At 40.5% G+C, this 23,270-nt stretch overlaps 1 protein-coding gene across 2 annotated transcripts in view; it reads left to right on the plus strand.

Annotated features, from left to right (window-relative positions):
• Positions 1-23,270, plus strand: part of LOC140734702 (PDZ domain-containing RING finger protein 4-like) — a 465,241-nt gene that overhangs the window by 1,823 nt on the left and 440,148 nt on the right. For both annotated transcript variants that reach the window (XM_073059028.1, XM_073059030.1), the window contains exon 2: positions 6,516-6,602. In XM_073059028.1, the coding sequence (XP_072915129.1) occupies positions 6,516-6,602 (87 nt within the window). The remainder of the gene's footprint in view (positions 1-6,515; positions 6,603-23,270) is intronic.

Genomic DNA, 23,270 nt, shown 5'->3' on the forward strand with positions numbered 1-23,270 from the left:
AAGCTTTTTTTTCCAAAGTCGAGAAAGGTAAATCGGTTGAACGTCCCAGTCTCTCCGCTGTTCAGTCTGGTGTCCTGGCCTCAATTCTAACTCGGCCCGGCTTGACTTCCCATGTCTTTTAATGCCTGCGAAACAAGGTGTCCTTGAATATTGCTGGTATTCTAAATACAGCTGTTGACGTGAACCCTGCAGTGACTGAAATCGGGGATTACAACCAGACCCTTCAGCAGCCTATTGTGTTGTTGCTGGACCGCTCATTCACTGCTCCGGGGGGCTGCTGTGTTTGAACCATTGTTTGTGTATGTGCTTTCGTTAATAAAGGTGGTTAAGATGTTTTCCAATTCATCTGGAGCGCAAATAATATGCTCGTAACTTTTCTCAGTGAAAAGATACGGAATGAATACGCTCCCTCGGACCCCTCGGTTAATGGTAGGGGTCCGTGGCATTAAAAAGGTTGGGAACCCTTGTTTTATAGTAACTTGAAAGATATTTTGGGGGTGGGTGGGACAGATGGCAAGATCATTGCCCAGAATAAGAGTACTTAGATACTAGGTGAAGGTTGGGAGGATTAGAGGGAATTCTGCAGGAATGTATTTTCCCTAGAGATTGGTTGGAATCTAGAGCAGGCTACTTGAGGAAGTGATTGGAAGAGGATTTTAAGGAGCACTTGAATTGAATCGACTTTAGTACTTGCATCCTTCATATACATGAGGAGTAAAAATCTTTGTCTCTGTTCACATGTGCAATGTACAATTATAGTAATTTATAATATTGTGTTCAACAGGATAGTCAATATGACTTTGAAATATAGTTGCATCAACATGAATTAATCAGTCTGATGGCCTGGTGGAAGCTGTCCTGGAGCCTGCTGGTCCTGGTTTTTATGTTGTGGTATTGTTTCCTGGATGGTAGCAGCTGGAACAGTTTGTGGTTGGGATCACTTGGGTTTCCAGTGATCCTTTTTATGCACCTGTCTTTGTAAATGTCCTGAATAGTGGGAAGTTCACATCTACAGATGCACTGGGCTGTCCGCACCACTCTCTGCAGAGTCCTGCGATTGAGGGAAGTACAGTTTCCATACCAGGCAGTGATGCAGCCAGTCAGGATGCTCTCAATTTTGCTCCTGTAGAAAGCTCAGGATTTGAGGGCCCACACCAAATTTCTTCAACCATTTGACGTGAAAGAGGCACTGTTATGCCTTTTTCACCACACAGCCGGTATGTACAGACCACGTGAGATCCTTAGTGATATTTATGCCGAGAACTTAAAGCTGTTCACCCTCTCAACCCCCAGATCCATTGATGTCAATAGGGGTTAGCCTGTCTCCATTCCTCCTGTAGTCCACAACCAGCTCCTTTGTTTTTGCGACATTGAGGGAGAGGTTGTTTTCTTGACACCACTGTGTCAGGGTGATGACTTCTTCTCTGTAGGCTGCCTTATTATTATTTGAGATTAGGCCAGTCAGTGTAGTGTTGTCAGCAAATTTAATTGCAGATTGGAGCCAGACCTTTGGAGCAAATGGGACTACTACAGATAAGAAGAGTGGTCAACATCGACTTGATAGATTGAAGGGCCTTTTCCTATGCTGTAGCAATCTACTTGGAGGATTATTGCACATGCTCTCAGTTGAAGGTGTTTAAAAGGATGGGGGAGTGATCACTGTGGGGGGGGGGGGGTAAATGTGACAATTTTGGGTGTTTGTTGTCCAGGAGTATTTGTTTTAACTAGCACACCTTGATAAGATGGGTTGAACCATTCATTACCTGTTTTCTTTGAGTGCCCCATCAGAAAGACAATATTTTGCTTTGGTCAGGAAGATTAGGAGCATTTTAGGAATGTATAACAGTAGTATTTACCAGCATTATTATTTCTTACATTTGCTGTAGAATATGACCCAATGATGTCTGTTAATAGGCCTACACTTTGGAAAGTCAGTTTCAACAGTGAACATTACTGCATAATACAAGCCCTTTGACCACCAACCTATTGTACCAATCTGTTATACTACTCCAAGATCAATATAATCCTTCCATCCTACATAGACCTCTATTTTCCCATAAACCAGGTGCCTATGTAAGAGTCTCTCTAATGTCCTTAATGTATCTAGCTCTGTCACCAACCATTCCATGTACCTACCACTCTAAAACAAAAATTGTCTCTGACATCCCCCCCCCCCCGTACTTTCCTCCCAAATCTTAAAGTAATGCTCCCTTGTATTGGCCATTTCCATGCTGGGAAAATGTTTCTGGTTGTCCACTGAAACAATACCTCATCATCTTGTATACCTCTATCAAGTCACTTTTCAGCTTTTCATCCTCCTTCGCTCCAAAGAGAAAAGCCCTAACTCATTCAACCTATCTTCAATTAGAGTTGTGCCTGTTTTTACGATTAAGAGATGGACTTACACTTGACATGGAGCAATATCACTGAAAGTAAATTCTCATTAAAAAAAAAAAGCCTCTGCGAATGCTTGATGTAAATTGAGCCAAATGGGTGTAACTGGTGATCTTAAAAACACCCTCCCTCTTTTCTGGATCCCAAACCTGACACAAATGGAAAGAATTATGGAGTTGTGTTATGGGTGACGCAGTGCATTGAAGGGATCTTTTTCCCTGCTGGAGCTAAAGGATTAGCTGAATATTGCCATTAGTCATTTGGCCCTTCAGATGTTCTGTCAATACACCTGTTGGTCATTAAAGTATTTGGATTTGGGAGCATAGGTTTCCAAAGGGATGATAATATCAGACTCTTGAATGCAAAATAATGAAAAAAACTAAAGGTGAGAAATGCAGAACAAATAAAATTGTGTGGTCATTGAAATAAAACCATAAGTCATAGGAGTAGAGTAGGCCACTATGGCTGATATATTATCCCACTCAATCCCAATCTCCTGCCTTCTCCTCAAAACCTTTGATGCTCTGACTAGTCAAGAACCCATTAACTTTTGCTTCAGATATATCCAATAGCTTGCCCTCCGCAGCAATCTGTGGCAATGAATTCCATAGATTCGGCACCCTCTGGTTTAAAAAAAATCCTTCATCTTTGGTCTCAATGGACATCCCTCTATTCAGAGGCTATGCCCTTTGGTCTTAGCCTCTCCCACTACAAGAAACATCCTCTCAACGTCTGCTCCATCTAGGTCTTTCAACACTTGATAGGTTTCAATGAGATTCTGCCCCCCCCCTCCCATTCTTTCCAAACTCAAGTGAGTACAGTCTGAGAGCCATCAAACTCTTCTCCTATGTTAACCCTTTCATTCCTGGAATCATTCTTGTGAACCTCCTCTGTATCCCCTCCGAAGTCAGCACTGCTTTTCTTAGATAAGGGGACCAAAATTGCTAACTATCCTCCACATGCAATGTAACCAGTACCTTATAAAGCCTCAGCGTTACCTCCCTTGCTTTTATACTCTTAACTTTCTCAAAATGAATGCTAACATTACATTTGTCTTCCTTTGCACTGACTCAACCATTAGTGAATCTTGCACGAGAACCTTTGCACCTCTGATTTTTGAATTTTCTCCCCATTTAGTCTACACCTTTATTCCTTCTACCAAAGTGTATGACCAGACACTTAACTACACTATATTCCATCTGCCACTTGTTTGCGCAGTCTACTAATCTGTCTGAGTCCTGCAGACTCTTTGCTTCCTCAACACTATCGACCCCTCCACCTATGTTCGCATTGCCCGCAGACTTCAGCACAATGCCGTTGATACCGTCATCCAAATTATTACCATATAACATGAAAAGAAACGGTCCAAACATCAACCCCAACACAACACAGCTGGTCACCAGCAGTCAAGCTGAAAAGACCTCCTTTATTCCCACTCTTTGCCTCTTGCCAGTCAGCCAATCTTCTATCCATGCTAGTACCTTTCCTGTAATACAATGGGCTCATAACTGTTACCTCTCTGCGGTCATTTTCCAGTGGTCCAGTATCCACTCTTGCCTCTCCTTTACTCCCTATATATCCTCTTTAATATTATTGACTAGCTACTTTATCTTTTCTATCCTTATTGCTTTATAGTTTTCTTCTGTTGGCTTTTCAATGTCTAACTTCCCACTAATTTTTACTCTATTATATGCACTCTCCTTTGCTTTTATGCTGTTTTTGACTTCCCTTATCAGCCATAGTTGCGTCATCCTGCCACTAGAATACTCCTTCTTTGGGATGTATCGATCTTGTGCCTTCCAAATTGCTACCAGAAGTTCCAGCCATTGCTCTTCTGCTATCATACTTACTACTGTCCCCTTCCAATCATCTTTGGCCAACTTTTCTCTTACTCCTCCTGTAATTCCCTTTACTCCATGAAGGTATATGCAGGTCATACTTTCCCCAGAAGAGATCTAGAAATCTGAAACCCTGCTCGCTGAACCAATTCTTCAGCCACTATTCATCTGCCAAATCATTCTTTTTTTTACCTGTCCTGGTGCATAATACAGGCAGTATTCCAGAGTTTACTACCCTTCAGGTCCTGCTTTTGCCTTTCCCTATATTTCTTGAGGACCTTATCCTTTTCCCTACCGATGTCATTGATACCAATATGTACTACGGCTTCCAGCTGTTCACCCTCCCCCTTTAGAATGCTGTGGGCATTTAGAATGCAAGACATTCCTGACCTTGGCACCTGGGAGGCAACATAACATCCGGGTGTCTCTTTCACGTCCACAGCTGTCTGTTCCTTTCACTATGGAATGCCCTATTTCCACTGCGTGCCTTTTCTCTCCCCTTCTGTTCTGAGGCACAGAATCAAACTCAGTGCCAGAAACCCAGTCATTATAGCTTCTTCTTGGTAGGACACCCTCCCCCCACCACAAAAGTATCCAAAACAGTTTAGTTGTTATTGAGGGAAATGTATGAAGGTGTGGACAGCACTGATGGATAAGACTCTTGGAGTGCTACCTTTCTCTCAAGCTTTAGGCAGTTATAATACTGTGCTCAGTTTTGATATCCTCTGAAAGGATATATTGGCTTTGGAGAGTGAGAGATGATATCATTGTCGGTTATTCCAGGACTAACACGAGTCGGTTTGGAGACCAGTTTGCACTAACGGTAGCTTTCAGATTATTTAAACAAGGTATTTAATATAATATTAAACACAAAGTTGAAGTAGTCCAATTCGAGGATTACTTAGAAGTAAAGTCATTCAGAAAAAAAATTTAGGACAAAAGAAATCTGTGAATGTGAATCTGGGCTGTGACCTGAGTCAAAATTGCATTAGTTTGTATTTTGTGGTCTGAATTGTCATGTGCCTTCAATTTGATGAAGATGGTTCCCGATAAACAATGAGACACTACATTGTTGGAGAAGTTTCAGTCATATGGGAGTGTCGGAACAAGCAAGCCCATCCAAGGAAACTGATGGGCTATGAAAAGCCATTCCAAGTTTGCTAATCCGTTCCTCATCTTAGCTGACTTTCACAGATTCAAAATAAATGTTGCTGAGACTAAAAGCAAAGAAATAATAACATTTAAATAAGTTCATGCAATTCAAATATATCATCAAATCAGTGCAGGGCAACTCCCTATGTCATTTTTGGTCAGACTTCAAAGTGATACTCTGCTCTGTTACTGAGCTGTAAGGAGTGCAAACACTGGGTGTAGTTGTGGAACCTTTTCAATTTTAACACATGCTGTTAACAGTTTCATAAGTAATCCAAACCATTTATTCCCAATGCATCATCTCTGAACTTGTAATGATCTGCACGTGGTTTCCTTCATGCTTCAACCTTTTAGCTGAAATAAATGATATTTCTCATGAGGTCGAAATTAGTTTGAGTTCAGTTCCTGAAGTTCAGTTTGCAATTACCGAAAGTTATAGCTCATTGTTAAAATGCCTATTGTAGCTATATTAGGTTTAGCCTTTGGATGTGGGCACGAAGTGAGAACAGGCTGTTTGAGAATTAATGTTAAAAATAACTTCATTACACAAAATGATCAATAAGGTGAAAACAGGAACGTGATATAGTGCTTGGCACGTGTGCTTGATGTTTCATTGCAGTTTATAGGCAAGGAAAACTGGTCACTGTTGTAATGTAGGAATACTGTCAATTTGTGCATAACATAGTTGGGATCAGGCATTTTAATGACGTTGATTGAACTATATAATTTGGTCATGATTTTGGGGAGAATCCCCAAACTCTTTTTCATCCCTCCCCACCACTGTTTAGAATCGAACCAAGGGATCATTTGTGCTTGAATGTAGATGATTTGGTGGTTTAATGTTTCATCCCAAAGACATTATCTCTGAGAGTGTAGCAAGATTAGTATTCTACCAGAATGTCAGTCTGTGAAGTTCGGAGCTCACTCAATTAGTGGGTTAAGGAGTGCTACTTATCAGTTTATGGTCTTATGATTAGGGTTATGAGGGCAGAACTCAAACTGACAAACTATGGGTAATACTAAGGAGAGCATAGTTGGGTGGATTAAGGCACCTCATTGTATTGCTAAGTATTTTTAGTTTCATTGGTCTTTGAATGTTGCTAATTTGTTTCATTCTCTTTATTGTCGCAGGGTGGAGAAACCAAACCATTAACTGTAGTTTTACGTAGAGAAAATGACACGCTTGGATTTAACATTATTGGCGGAAGGCCTAGTCCGGTAAGTTCAAAGAGATTTCAGCATTTTTCCAGAGTAATTTGTCAAAATTGGTTAAGTTGTTAATTTAAGACGTGTAAGTTTCTTTGTCATATGACTACTTCTGAGCACCTCTTTGGCAACGCACGTTGATGATGTCTCCTATTAGTGCTGGTATTTTGTCTACCTGATGTTAACAGAGATGTTGCATATTTGGCTCAACAAGTGTTCTGACCAGGTCTTCAAAAATGTTAATATGCCTGGAATTTATATGTTAACTGATACTTGGCATGACTATCTTGATCTTGTGTACCAATCCTGCCAAAGGCGCCTTCATTACAGCAGTTTTCAGGACAGTAAAAGATCATTTAGCCCAGTTAGGTGATGGTACTGATTATTCTTCAATTACATCTCCTCCTATCGAAAGCCAATCAAGCTATCTTTTGGTTTGTTTATTCCTCCCTTATCTAGCTTCTCCTGCAAGGCATCAGTACTGTTAGCTTAAGCCACTTCTCGCGATAACAAATTCTTTGAGTTAAGATGTTTGTTTTGAATTCTATGTTCGATTATGTTTATGATTCCCAGCTTTTGATTCTTCCATAAACTTTCACTCAGTCTGTTCTCTATCCAGCATTGTCATGGTTTAATGTTTCTCTTAAAGAGCTGCAATATGTTCAGCAGTCTGAGTTGTATCCTCTTGTTTCATTTGTTTGTGCTATAAAGGGACATGTGCAACACCAGACATCCTAGCAGTGATACCTAGATGGATGAGGTAGTAGTATAACACTGAAGGGAGTTACTTCTTGTTGTTAGAGTGGTTGCTGTAACTACATCAGTCATTGGGGAAGGTAACTGGCAAAAAGTGAATGATAAACTTTACAATTGCCCAGAATCACTTCACTCCACAAAGTCATTCATAATAAGAAAGTCTACAAGCTTTCTTTTCTGCCCTTGCAGGAGAACTATTTACTGTGTGGAAATGATTGCATTTCACCTGCATAAGTAATTACTTTACTGTTGTCACATTCAAGTCCAAGTTTATTGTCATTCAACAATGCTAAATGAAACATCGTTCTTCTGGGACCATGGTGCAACTCATAGCACATGTAGATACTGAGATGGAATGGGATACAGTGAAAAACATTGTTTTGCATAATATCCATACAGATATTATCAAAACATAAGTACGTTGAAATGGTACAAAAGGGAAAGACAATGCAGAATATAGTGACGTAGTTGATGTTATAGAGAAAGTGCCATGAAGGTAGACAAATAAGCTGCAAGGACCACGCACAAGCATTTGCTGTTATGTACCCTAGTTTCCAAACTTCCTAGTCTCTGTCAATTCTATTGCAATGCTCCAGTTAGACGAGTCAAGGTGGGTCGTGGTTAGACAACCCAAATAAGCTGTGCAAGATAAAAACCCAGAGTAGAAGGCTCTCCATTGTTATCAAAGCAACAAGAATAGTGTCCTTCGGATGAGATATTAAACCTAGATCCATGTCAACACTGAAGCAACCATGGAAAGTTACGGCATTGTTTAATAATGCAGTTCTCACTTGCATTGTGAATGAGAAGTGAAAAAATGTTACTTTAAGTGCAAGTCTCATTCTATGTTTTGTTTTGTTTGTTACCTCTCTGACGTGGTGGTTCACGGTGATAGAACTGTTCCCCCACAGCTCTTGTGATCCGGGTTTAATCCCTGACCAACAGTGCCGTTGGTTCTGTGTGGTGTTACCACGTTCTCCCTGTGACCACGTGGGTTTCCCCTATGCACTCTGGTTTCCTCCGGCATCCCAAAGGTGTGTGCGTTGTTAGTTTAATTGGCCACTGTAAATTGCTCCTACTATGTAGATGATTGTTAGATCCTGCGGGAGGTTGATGTGAATGTGGTGATGGGAAATCAAATGGGATCAGTGTAGGATTAATGTAATCTTGGAAGATTAACCTTAGCTTTATTTGCCAGTGTAAATGAAAACATACAGTGAAATGCATCGTTTGCGTATAATCAAACCGGCCAGGATTGTGCTGGGAACAGCCTGTAAGTTTCGCCATGCTTCTGACACCAACATAGCATGCCCATAGCTTAGTAAATCTAATGAGTTTGGAATGTGACAGGAAACTGGAGCACCCAGAGGAAACGTATGCGGTCATGGAGAGAATGTACAAATTTCTTCTGGGCAGTGGCAGGAATTGAATTCCAATCAGTGATCACTGCTGCTATCATGCCTTTAGTGGTGCTTAGTGGCTGCCGTGGATTTCTTGGGCCAGACGATCTATTAACATGCAATTTCATTCTTTGACTTTAATTCCTTGCTATTGTATGGAGACAGGACAGAGTACAGTTCAATAGGGAGTACTCTAATAAAGATTCTGCATTAAGTCGACATGATTTCTCAAATTTTTCTGTTCCTTTCCTCCAGAAATGAACCTCAGTGGTTGGTTTGCTTTTTTTAAAAATAGGGCTGGTAGTTTCCAGCACTAGCTTTAATGAATCTATAATCCTTGATCCATCCCAAAGGGCCCGTGACCTCCTTTTCCTTGTACGGAATACTCATGCTTATCCATATTGAAATTTGTGGGTCCCAAGCCCATTATGCAGGTCTGCTAATGACCTGTATTTTGACAGTGGTGGGAATTGAATCCCTATCAGTGATCACTGGTGCTGTGAGGTGATTGCTATCGTGCCTTTAGTGGTGGTTAGTGGTTGGCATGGTGCTTCCCGATTTGTGCTTCTGATTCCAAGTCATTAACATAAAAATAAGCTGCAGTGGTGTCAGTATCAGTTCTGTTGAACTCCACATCCCACTCACACCAGTGTGAGTAAATCATTTAATCCTTACTGCATCTTCTTGAATATCCATTCTGCTGCATGCTCAGAACTTGATTTAATCATGGGACAAACTGTACTATGGGCATCGAGACAAAGTGCCGCTTAAACTGTATTAAGTGCACAGGCTATTTTGGGCAGCTCAGCAGCTGTTTGCACTTTGTTGAAGTGTAATTACTTGTCATTATATACAGGGTCACTCTTCCCACTCTTGTGTCTTCTCGAAGTCCAGCCACTGCTGAGAGTCCTGGCTTGCTGAGCTGGTCATTCCCATTCAGTTCGATTAATGTTACCATTGAGGCTAGAGCTTGGTCTCTACCCATTTCATCTCTACCCACCTACACATGCCTTCTGTTCATCTTCTCTTCAGCCCTGTTGTCTGTTAAAACTATTCTCCAGTCGGCTGTAAAGAAAGGGCGAACATAAAACAAATAATTTTGCCCTTAAAATTCTCTTCCTTGTTTCTACCTGTTTCTGAAACTTAATTCATCTTGGAACTAGAGTTTCTGTGCTTCTCCAAACCTTACCATTTTGAGCAGCCTTTGGTTGTAAGCGCTCTGCTTCTCTAACCACCCTTAAAGGTAGTTTTGTTATCCCTGTTTCTCCCAGTGCCTCCTCTATTATTGTCATTTTTAGGCTCATAACATCCGTATGTCCATTTTAATTTAATGGATTTCACATCACATCACAGGATACAGAACATGAAAGTAAGAGCAAGAGAGGGTCACCGAACCCTACATGCTTGCCCTGTTGTTCAATATGATTGTAGTTGGATCTTCTCCCAATGTCAGCTTCTCCTCTGTGCCAGTTCCCCACAGCCCTCAATTCCCCCCCCACATTTTCAAAGAATTACCTTGCTCCACTTGGAGAGATCTAGCTTATAATGTCCCATAATTGTCATCCCAAGATTGAACACCAGTGTGGGAGGAAGTGGGTAAAATGGACTTCATTGCTGTGTGAACTTTGTGGTCATCATTGTTGCGGGTTTACTTGGCTTTGGATGTCAATATAGTATCTCAGATGCTCAAAGCCATTGGGTACATCCATTGCCGTGAAGTGTGGACTGTATGTGGCCTCTCATTTGTTCCCCATGGCAGTGATGTCCTCTGCTCCTTGGTGCAGAAAGTGCTGAAGCTGGCCAGTCACCTTGGTTCTTGCACAACCAAAATGTGGTTTTCAAGCCAAAGATGTGCTAGTTCCACAGAGAGCATCTGTGTCTCTCACTGAGCTTGGCACACTGTTACTATTACGGGCCTCCAGCAGAAATGGTTTCCCTTTCTTTCAACTAGAAAAGGACCCAGAAATTATCTGAACAAGGGGACGGTCAGCAGTCAATAGGTATGGAGCGCCTGTTCTGGTGTTGATAAAGTTATTGTGATCCTCCTGTCGAGTTAGCACTAGAACCAGTGCAGCTGCTCAAATGCATGAATGCATCCCAGAAATCCCCGAAATGCCTTGTTTATTTCAGCTGTTCAGTCCAGTGTATTTTGAGATTTGCTCTGGTTCGGTCAAGAAAAGAATCCTTGAAATGTTGGTTTGAATTTAACTTGTAAGTATATTAGTTATCATCATAACAATTAAAGCAGAATGGTCCTATTATATAATGTTCTTTTGTTACTTCCCGCATGGAACAGTGTATGAAATTCACACCACTGATCTAACTCTCCTTTTCGTGCCCTTTTAGTGTTTTCCTCCTTTTGGCTGTTTTGTAATTCATTGTTAACTGTTACAATTGGGTTAGTTAAAAGCCTCCAGTGCTACCCTGTTCCACGTACATTTGCTTTTGTCAGCATAACCACTTCTTAGCTGCTCAAACCTGAGTTATAGGATCAGTGGAATAGGTTAGGGCTTTATCCCCAGAGCAAAGGGGAGTGAGGGGCAATAGTGGTATACAAAATTATGAGGGGTATAAATAGGGTACATGCAAGCAGGCTTTTGTCACTGAGGTTGGGTGAGCTAGAACGAGAGGTCATGGGTTAAGCGTGAAAGGTGAAATGAGGAGGAACTTCTTCACTCAGAGGGTGGTGAGAGTGTGGTATGTGCTGTCAGCAGAAGTGGTGTATTTGGGGTTGATATCAACACTTAAGAGAAAATTGGACAGGTACATGGATGGGAGGGTTATGGTCCAGATGAAGGTCTAATGTGGCAATGCAGAATAATATATTGACATGGACTAGACGGGGCAAAAAACCTGCTTCTGGCTGTAGTGTTCTGTGACTCCATGAAACTCTCTGTTTGCAATCCTGGCAGATTTTTGTTTTGCTGTGTATCAGTGACTTTTGAAAGTTAGAAACTGACTGTCTGCACTTAAGGTTGTATGACCACAATCAGTGACAAAAACTATTTCCTCTCCGCCAGGATGTATCTAAAATTGAGGTGAAAGGCACTGAGTTGTCTTAGACTTTTCCCTAATTCATGACAACTTCTGTAGCCAGCAGACTTCCCATTGGAATTCCAATAATGAGCGTTCACATTAATCATAAAGTCAGTTGTTCTGCTTGTAGTAGGCACACCACAGTAGTGCCTTTAACAGTTGATTTCTCTGGGGATCTCTGTTCTGAAGTGTGCGAGACATTGCAGGCAAAAACCTTTCACTAAGTTCAGTTGAAGATTCTGAGTAACTTTCTGGTTCAAAGTACAATAGCTATTCAGTCCTGCTTTGGTGTGCATGCAGCTGGTCCAGCCTGGGCTGTGACTATTTTGTTAAGCACTGGTGCTCCATTTATGTTAAAGTTAGTCATTTTCTTTCCGATTCTCATCTTATTTTGAATGGTTGATCTTGCACTTAAGCCTAATAGAAATCTTATAAAAGGTAGTGGATTCGTCCCATTACATAATGGGTAAAGCCCTTCCAACCATTGCGGAGATCTACATGAAACACTGTCGTAGGAAAACAGCAACTATCATTAAAGATTCTCGCCACCAGGCCATGCTTTTTTTCTCAATGCTGTCATCAGGTAGAAGGTACAAGTGCTTCAGGACTCGCACCACCAAGTTCAAGAACAGTTACTACCCCTCAACCATCAGGCTCCTGAACAAAAGAGGATAATTACACTCATCAATTGTTATGTTCCCACAACCAATGATCTCACTTCAGTGACTCTTTTATCTTGTTATTTCATGCTCTCGCTGTTTATTGCTATTTGTTTATTGTTGTTTTTCAGCAGTTTGTTGTCTTCTGTGCTCTTGTCCTTTCATTGATCCTGTTTACAGTTACTGTTCTATAGTTTTGTTGAGTATGTCTGCAGGAGAAAGAGTCTCAGGGTTGTATGTGGTGACCTATATCTCCTCTGATAATCAATTTTACTTTGAACTTTGGATTCAGCTCCTTTTCTACTCTAGCATTCGTATTGTGGAGTTTATCCCGTGAAGGCTAACACTTGTCTTCGAAACTGAGTGATCACTGCATTGGATGAGATCGTAAACTGAGGTCCAGTTATTGGGCAGATAGATGTGAAAATCCAGTTCTAAGTTCCAAGGCAACTCAGCACCTTGAGTATGATTTGCCTTTCACTAAAATCATGGGTCTCTATATACAGTCTACCCTCCCTACATTCTTTCATGCCTTTGGCTAAGTCTAATCTTTTGGGCTCAGATTTAAAATTAACAATTGATGGAGTGTCGATGTGTGTTTGATGTGAGCAGATTCCAAATTTTTGCTAGTATGGTGCGCTATTTCCTAATCTCATTTTTGAAGAATGGAACATGAACAAGTAGATAGGGTGGGAAAGAAGGCATAAAATAACGCTCAGTTGGGGCATGGAGTTTAAGAATCAGGTAATCATGTAGCAGTTGTATACAATTTTCTTCAAGCCTCATTTGGAGTATTGTGTGCTGTTCTAGTCACCATAAGATACAGGAGCAGCATTAGTCCATTCAGCCCATCAAGTCTGCTCTACCATTTGATCATGGCTGATTTATCACTCCAATATATGAAGGGTGTGCAGGCTTTGGAGAGGCTGCAGGAAAGTTTAATCAGGATGTTGCCTTGCATTAGAGAATATTAACTGTAAGGTGAAGTTGACAAACTTGAATTGTAGCATTTTTTCTGCAATTGTTTTCAATTGAGGGTGAGGATAGACCTGATAGAGTGTATAAGATAGTGAGAGGCATAGACAGAGTAATAGTCTTTTTTCAATTGCAGAAATATCAAATGCTCAAGGGCATATCTTTATGGTGAGGGAGGGAAGGTGAAAGGAGATGTGTGGGGCAAGTTTATTTTACACATCGTGATAGATGCTTGAAATGGGCTGTCAGGAGTAGTGGAAGCAGGTATGATAGTGGCGTTTAAGAGATTGTTACATAGTCATGTGAATACGCAGATAATGGAGGGATATGATCGTGTACTGCACACTCACAAGCAAACACGAGGAAATCTGCAGATGCTGGAAATTCAAGCAACACACACAAAATGCTGGTGGAACACAGCAGGCCAGGCATCATCTATAGGGAGAAGCACTGTCGACGTTTCGGGCGGAGACCCTTCGTCAGGACTAACTGAAAGGAAAGGTGGCAAGAGATTTGAAAGTAGGAGGGGGAGGAGAAAATGCAAAATGATAGGAGAAGACCGGAGGGGGTGGGGTGAAGCTGAGAGCTGGAAAGGTGATTGGCAAAAGGGATACAGAGCTGGAGAAGGGAAAGGATCATGGGGCGGGAGGCCTCAGGAGAAAGAAAGGGGGAGGGGAGCACCAGAGGGAGATGGAGAACAGGCAGAGTGATGGGCAGAAAGAGAGAGAAAAAAAAGAGGAGGGGGGAAAAACTAAATATATCAGGGATGGGGTAAGAAGGGGAGGAGGGGCATTAACAGAAGTTTCCCTTAATTTCCCTTCTCTAGCTCTGTATCCCTTTTCCCCTCCTTTACCCCTTTCCTCTCCCTTTTCCCCTCCCCCTCCTACTTTCAAATCTCTTACTATCTTTCCTTTCAGTTAGTCCTGACGAAGGGTCTCGGCCCGAAACGTCGACAGCGCTTCTCCCTACAGATGCTGCCTGGCCTGCTGTGTTCCACCAGCACTTTGTGTGTGTACACTCACAAGAACTTTAGTTTAATTCGGCATCATGTTCAGTGCAGACATCATGGGCCGCAGGACCTGTTCCTGTGTTCTGCGTTTTAATTAACTTGCCAAACTGAGCACCCTTGGAAAGTGGGAGGGAACTGGAGCTTTGGAAGAAAATTTGTGCAATTGCAGGGAAAGATGTACAGACTGACAAGTCAGGATTAAACATAGGTCACTGGAGCAATAAAGCAGTGGCCCTACCAGCTATACCACTGTGCACCCAATTAACTGTATTTTGATTGTAGTTTCTTTAGCTATTAAACACTTAAGGGTCTCGTAAGGTTGCACACTATATAAAGTGCCGACTATGCTGGTTTCTAAGGATAGCAAAGGAGATTCTGTTCTCAGAAGGTCTCAGCTGAAAGATAAAGCAACAGTAATGTACAGGATCTCTAATTATTCAGTTTGGCTAAAAAGGTGTCTAACTCATTTCAGAAGCTAGTTTGTTAACTGTAGCTTGAAGCAGATTAGTCATCCTATTGATTCCTGTGATCTTTGGATTCATGCACGAGTTGCCATTAAATAACATGGTCGAAATCTGTTTAATTATTGGACGAAGGGGGAAGAACAATATTGGCTGGAAGTAATGATTAATTTGATCAAATCACTTCAAGTTGTGGCTGATTTTTTTTTGACAAGGGTTATGACTGCAGCTTAAGATCTCATAAAATGCACTGATACAAGCTGATGTCAGTCAGCTGTAGTTAAGTGATAGCTCACTTGGCTCTGAATGTGTTGCCAGAAGGGTATGGGGGGGATATGGTCCAGGTGCGGGTCGCTGGGACTAGGCTGAGTAACCGGAGCATCCGGGGAAAGCTTTTGTGATCTCCGGGGAAGATGTGCAGCCTCTACAGGCCAGGATTGAACATGGATCACCGTAAAACGGATTAGACTCTGTTTCTGTGCTGTAGTGCTCTCTGACTCCGGCCTGCATTCGTAGCACAGTGATGACATCTTGGTGACTATAGAGTCATACATCCCAGGAATGGATCTTCTGCCTAGCTTGTCATGGCTAACCAAGATGTCTATTTGACCTTGTACCATTTGCCTGTGTTTGAAATATGAATCACTACACTCTCCCTTGCTCAATCCCATTCTTCCTGTAGTGTGGCTTTATAAGTATCCCTACCAGATCTTGTTTTTAAAAACCCACTGATGCATCACCCCAAAAGCAATGCACAAACACAAGTAACCATGAACACTGAATCTTTCTGCACACGCACAAACTTGTTAGTTAAGATCTGATCAATGTTTTATTTTAAAGAAAACACAGTTTTGAGTTTAATGCATTAATCAAGTTATGTGTCTAAACCAGCCCAAGGAGGCAGCCTTATGGTTCACTGATTCAGGATTTGAGGAAGAAATAAATAATTGATCTGAAATTTGCATCCATCCTCAGCCCATCTTCCCGCCACCTTAACAGGGATAGAGTTCCTGTTGTCCTTACTACCACACTATGAGATGGCAACTTCTATCATCTTCAATGGATCTTCCTACCGTTACCTCCTCCCACTTTCTGCTTTCTGCAGGGATTGTTCCCTCTGTGATTTCTTTGAACACTTATACATCTCCACTGATCTCCCTCTGGCTGTTATCCCTGCAGGTGCAAGAAGTGCTACACCTGCCCCTACACCCCCTCCTTCACTACCTTTCAGAGCATCAAACAGACCTTCCGGGGGGGGGGGGGGGGCAACAGTATATCTGTGAGTCCCTCGGGGTCACCTACTATATCCAGAGCTCGTGGTGTGCCCTCCTCTACATTGGCGAGACCCGATGTAGGTTGGGGGAGTTTTTTGTCGAGCACCAAACTCTGTCCGCAACAAGCAGAATCTCCTGGTGGCTAATCATTTTACTGTAAGTCTAGTCCCCATTCCCCTTCTGACTTGTTGGTCCATGGTCTTCTCTACTGCCAAGAAGAGGTCACTCTCAGGTTGGAGGAGTAACACCTCTTACTCCGTCTGTGTAGCATCCAAACTGAGGACATGAACATCAATTTCTCTAATTTATGATAATTTCCCTCCCCCCTTCTTTCTTTTTCCATTCCCCATTCTGGCTCCCTTCTTACTTCTTCTCTGTGCCTGCCTATCACCTCCCTCTGGTGGCGCTTTCCCTTTCTCCCATTGTCCATGCTCCTTTCCTATTAGATTCCTCCTTCTTCAGCCCATTACCTTTTCCACCTCTATCACCTCCCAGCTTCTCATTTCATCCCCCTCTCCTACCTTCCTCCTCACCTGGCTTTGCCTGCTAGCTTGTACTCGGGACCCTCCCCTCACCTTACTTTGGCTTTTTCCCCCTTTCTTTCCAGTCCTAACGAAGGATCTCAGCCCAAAACATTGACTCTTTATTCCTTTCTGTAGATGCTGCCAGACCTGCTGGGTTCCTCTAGCATTTTGTGTTTGTTAATCTGCTTCAGTGTCATTAGTTGAAGGATGAGCAACTACCACAACACTGCCTCTTGAACTAAAACCATTAGGCAAGGGTGAAGGTAATTTAAATTTCATACCGATGCAATTGTATTGCTGATATTGCTCACTTAATCCATTTGTATTGATTATGTTGGCTCCGTTCCAGCCACCTCACTCTGCAGCCACACTGGCTATCTTTTGCCTCTGCTTTGGATCTTGCATTTGCTTGCAAGAGAAGCTGGAAATGGAATTGGTTTATTATCACATGTACCAAGATACACTGCAAGCTTTTTTTTGTGTGCTGTCCATAAAGACCATAAGATCTCGGAGCAGATTTAGGCCATTTGGCCCATTGAGTCTGCTCTACCATTCCATTGTGGCTGACTTATTATCCCTCTCAACCTACATTCTCCCCATAGCCTTTGATGCTCTAACTAACCAAGAACCTATCAAACTCCACTTTAAATACACCTAGTGACTTCTCCTCCACAGCCATTTGTGCCATTGAATTCCAGAGATTCACCACCCTCTAGCTAAAGAAATTCCTCCTCATCTCTGTCCTAAAGAGTCGTCATTATATTCTGAGGCTGTGCCCTCTGGTCCTAGACTCCATCACTATAGGAAACATCCTCTCTATGTTTACTCTTTCAGTATTTGATAGGGTTCAATGAGATTCCACTGCTCCCCCATTCATCTAAACTCCAGTGAGTATGGGCCCAGATCCATTAAATGCTCTCATATGTTAACTCTTTCATTCCTGGGATAATTCTTGGGGTCTTTGGACCAACACTTCATGAAGCCTAGCATTTTAGATGCTTGCTTTTAACTTCTAGTCCTCTCAAAAAGAATGCTAACATTGCATTTGGGAAATGTGCATGAGGACTCCCAAGTCCCTTTGCACCTCTGATTCTGAATTTGCTCCCCATTTAAAACATAGCCTGTGCTTTTATTTCTTCTATCAAAGTGCATGACCTTACAATTCCAGACACAATATTTCATCTCCTTCTTCTTTGCTTATTCACCTGACCTGTCTAAGTACTTCTGTAGACTTCCTGCTTTCTCAAAACTACCTGCCCCTCCACCTATCTTTGTATCATCTACAACTGTGGGCTCAAAGCCATCAATTCCATCATACAGATTATTGACATAGAATGGGAAAAAAGAAGTCCTTACACTGACCCTAAACAATGTAAAATAAGAACGCAGCAGAATAAATTATACCAGCTACAAAGAAGGTGCCGTTCAGGTCAATAGTAAGGTGCAAGTTCACAACGAGTTAGATTATGTGATCAATGTCCAACTTAATATTCTTAGGATTATTTAATACCTAGTTTTATAATAGCTGTTTAGAAGCTGGCCTTGAGCCTGTTGCTTTCAGGCATTTCTGACTTCTGTCCAATGAAAGAGGGAAGAAGAGAATGCCCAGGATGGGTGGGTGGAACACTGATTTTTGTTTAGTGACCCAGCAAAGTAACAGGCCCTTCTGGCCCAATTACACCTGTGTGACCAATTAACCTACGAGCCCGAATGTTGTTGGGACATAGGGGGAAGCTGGAGGACGCAGAGGAAACCCACACGTACAACTCCTTGAAGACAACAGTGGGAATTGAACCCGGCTGACTGGCACTGCTATTCTACTGTGTCGCCACTAGGGTGAATATTTGGCTACAGGTCTCATTGGAACGACGGCCACACTGGCAGTAACCCTTCAGTTGCACTAACGTATTATCCTGGATCTTTGCTGTTTTTGGTATTTGCAAAAGGAAATGATCTAAAATAAAAGCAGAAAATGATGAAAATACTTGGTGGGTCAGGCTGCTTCTGTGGAGAAAGAAACAGTTAACATTTCAGGCTGATGACCAATTGTGTTGCTATCCTTGAGGTAGTGGATTTGAAAGTCAGAGTTAGGTAGTTTTCCATGTGGGATAGAAATAAAGTTAGGAAACTAATAGGTTTTTAAACATTATTACCAGTTTGGAAATGTGCAGATTTTCTCAAACAATGACCTCATTCCAAAAAAATTCTTCTCCATCTTTATCATCTGGATTGGACCACGTACTAGCTTCAGAGCCAAATTAATTTTAGTTGAAAGCAAAATAGAGGCATTAAGATCCAATGAGAGAGCCAAATGCATCAACAGCGATTAATTTATAGCATCTGTGAGGTAATTTGTCAAGTTCTCAATTTTTTTTATCCTGGTAGTTCAGTTTTTTTTTCTTGGGAATCAACATGATTCCCAACTTGAGTGGTCTTTGGTTAATTCTTCGGCTGAGGTGCAGGTGCAGCACTTACCTTGTGAGTAATGGGTATGTTTTGCCATCTCACAGACTATTTTTAGTTGCTATCAATGAGCTATTTTAAATAAGTGTTCTGCTGTGTTTCTGAATAAGCAATCCAGTTGGAGAGCAGCTGGAAGAGTCATGGAGGAATGGAGATAAAACTAGTTGCTTGCACGGTTTTCCTCCGTTACCCAAACTACAATTTGCAATTAACACCAGAGTGCGGTTTGCTGAAGCTTCCCAAAGTCTCAACAAGTTGTGAAAATATGGAAGGTGTACTTTCAGTGCCGTTTTACTGAAATTCATAATGTGTGTTTTGTTATCTGAGGAGATGTTCATCGCCATGTAAGATTGCAATGTCCTGTTACTCTCTATTAGTGAAGTACTATTGAGATGTAAGAAACTCAGTAGTCAATTTTTTTGCACAGCACAATCTCACAAAGGGCAATGTGGCTATCACCACATTATTGAAATGATGATTAAGGACTAAATGTTCACTGGGAAACTCATGAGAGTTTTTTTTAACTCAACTAGTGCTGTGGGTCTTTTCTGTCAGTCCTCTGATATCAGAATCCGGTTTATTAACACTGACATTTGTTCAAGATTCAAGATTGTTTAATGTAATTTCTTGGCTCACAAGGGTAAGGAGAATGAAATAGTTGTTACTTCAGATCTGATGCAGCACACAAAAACTCACAAAAGATAAAGAACGCAATTCCTGTTCCTTTTTCATGCCTTGTAGTACATCGGGTGGCTTTTGCCTTTTCCGTAGCATTTGACTAATATTTTTTTTACAAGGCCGAGTTGCTAGCTCGATTCTCAACCCAGCATGGAAAGCATGCAAGGAGCCAGTAGGATTTGAACTCGGGACCATTACGCCTTGAAGTCCAGTACTAATATCAGTACAACACCAGACGGCAAAGAACACAATGATCATACTAAAACACACACACAATAAATATAAATACATAATATAACTTACATAGGTAGATTGATTGTATTCCCATAAAGTGATACTAGGCTGTACATAAGGTGACAGCTGGGAAATAGAGTTAGAGGTTGGAGGTGTTGATCAGCCTTGCTGCTCGGGGAAGGTAACTGTTTTTGAGTCTGGTGGCCCTGGCTTGGATGCTCTGATGGGAGTGAGGTGAATAGTCCATGAGTGGTGTGGATGGGATCCATAATGATGTTACTGGCCCTTTCCCGGCACCCTTCTGATAAAATATCCTTGATGCTGGGTAGATTGGTGCTGGTAATGCATTGGGCCGTTATGATTACCTGTTGTAGAGCCCTCCTGTCCGCCACAGTGCAGGTTCCGTACTAGGCAGTGATGCATCTTGTTCGGATGTTCTCTACCGTAGAGTGACGTGAGCAAGAATGTGTAAAGTCCAGCTCTCTTCAGCCTTCTCAGAATTTAGAAGCGTTGCTGAGCTTTTTTGACTGTGCAGGATGTGTTCTGGGACCGTGACAGGTCATGTGTGGTGTGCACTTCCAGGAGCTTGAAACTGCTCACAGATCCCACTGCTGTGCCGCCGATGTAAAAAGGACTATGAGCGGGGCAAGTTCTCCTGAAGTCGATAACCATCTGCTTTGTCTTGCTGACATTGAGGAGGCTAATTGCTTGACCAGGTCTCAAGCTGTTCCATCTCCTCTCTGTAGGTCATGAAGTTTATAGTAATCCTAAACAGAAATATTTGATGATTCCATTCAGAGCTGCGTGCAAAGAGTCACCACTTTCTTTTGTATAGACTTGGGTCTTAATAGATTGTGTTCAGATCCTTGGACTAGGTCTTGAATCCACAGCCTTCTGGCTCTGAAGTATGAATGAAACCAACCCCAACGACATCTCTGTCAACAATAACTACGTCAGTACGTTTTAGTATTTGGAACCTCTCCTCCTGAATTTTATAAAAAATTTAAAGATTTATTAATTCCTCCTTTTATGGAATTAATATACCAAGTGGAAAGAATGCATAGACTCCCACAATCTTTTTTAACAGCGATCATAACTGTATTGCCAAAAAAAGATAGAGATCCTTTAAAACCAACATCATATAGGCCTATTTCTTTGTTGAATACAGATTATAAAATAATAGCAAAAATTTTATCTAATAGAATATCTAAATATTTACCAAAATTAATACATATGGATCAAACAGGTTTTATTAAAAACAGACAATCAATGGATAATATAACCCGGTTACTTAGTATAATTCATTTGGCACAAAAAAGAGAGGAAATGAGTGTGGCAGTTGCTTTGGATGCAGAAAAAGCATTTGATAGATTGGAATGGGATTTTTTATTTAAGGTATTGGAAAAATATGAGTTAGGAAAATTTTTTATACAATGGATTAAAACCTTAAATACTAATCCTCAAGCTAAAATAGTTACAAATGGTCAGATTTCAACACCATTTTGCTTAACGAGGTCAACTAGACAAGGCTGCCCATTATCACCTGCTTTATTTATATTGGCAATAGAACCATTAGCTGAATTAATTAGAACAGATCCAGACATTGGGGGCTTTAGAGTTAATCAAGAAGAATATAAGATTAATTTATTTGCTGATGATGTTTTGATTTATTTAACAAACCCATTGCAATCTTTGCAAAGACTATCTTTTAGATTGGAAGAGTATGGGGAAGTATCAGGGTATAAAGTAAATTGGGATAAAAGTGAAATTTTACCCCTTACCAAAGGAAATTATAATCAATGTCGATTAGTAACTCAATTTCGATGGTCAATAAATGGGATAAAATATTTAGGTATTAGAGTTGATAATGATGTAAAAAATTTATATAAACAAAATTATTTGCCATTATTAAACAAAAATAAAAGAGGATCTTGATAAATGGATGATGTTACCAATAACATTAATAGGTAGAGTTAATGCTGTAAAAATGAATATATTTCCTAGATTGCAATATTTGTTCCAAACTTTACCAATACAATTGCCTCAGAAGTTTTTTCAAGAACTGAATAAATATGTAAGGAAATTTCTTTGGAAAGGAAAGATGTCAAGAATATCACTGGAAAAATTGACATGTAAATTTGATTTAGGAGGGTTACAACTTCCAAATTTTAAGAATTATTATAAAGCAAATCAACTTAGATTTATTGCATCTTTTTTTGATGAAGAAAAACCGGCATGGATTAGAATAGAATTAGATAAGATAGGAGAAAACGTACCAGAAGATTTTATATATAAATGGGAATCCAAATGGATACGGGAAAAAAAAAGAATCTCCTATATTAAGACACTTGATTGATTTATGGAGTAAGGTAAATATGGACGATGAGATAAAGAAATCTTTATTAGCAAAAAGAACTTTAATTCAAAATAGGCTTATTCCTTTTACAATGGATAATAAACTTTTACATAATTGGTTTCAAAAGGGGATTAAATATATAGGTGATTGTTTTGAGGGAGGTATATTGATGTCGTTTGATCAATTAAAAAATAAATATAAAATATAAAACAACACTCTTTTCTGTTATTTTCAATTAAAGGCTTATTTACGAGAAAAGCTGGGTCAAACAATGTTGATGCCAAAATGTAGTGAAATAGAAATATTAATTCAAAAAGGAAAAATTAAAAAATTTACATCCTGTATGTACAATTTGATTCAAAAACAGACAAATCAGGAATTCATAAATCAAGACAAAAATGGGAATCTGATTTGAATATTAAAATTGATGGAAAAAGCTGGTCAAGATTATGTTCTGATAGTATGATAAATACAATAAATGTTCAACTTAGATTAGTACAATATAATTTTTTACATCAATTATATATAACACCACAGAAAATAAATAGATTAAATTCAAATATGTCTGACTAATGTTTTCGATGTAATCAAGAAATTGGTAATTTTTTACATTCTACTTGGTCTTGTTTTAAAATTCAATCATTTTGGATAAATCTAAGACTTTTATTGGAACAAGTTACTGGAGTACAACACACACATAGTCCAATATTTTTTTTTATTAGGAGACATTGAAGGGACAATACCGAAACTTAAATTGAATAAGTGTCAGAAAAATTTTATAAAAATTGCATTGGCAGTAGCCAGAAAAGTTATCGCAGTTACTTGGAAATCTGATTTATATTTAACTATGGATCG

The sequence above is a fragment of the Hemitrygon akajei genome, chromosome 10, assembly GCF_048418815.1.
Source record: "Hemitrygon akajei chromosome 10, sHemAka1.3, whole genome shotgun sequence".
Taxonomy (NCBI): domain Eukaryota; kingdom Metazoa; phylum Chordata; class Chondrichthyes; order Myliobatiformes; family Dasyatidae; genus Hemitrygon; species Hemitrygon akajei.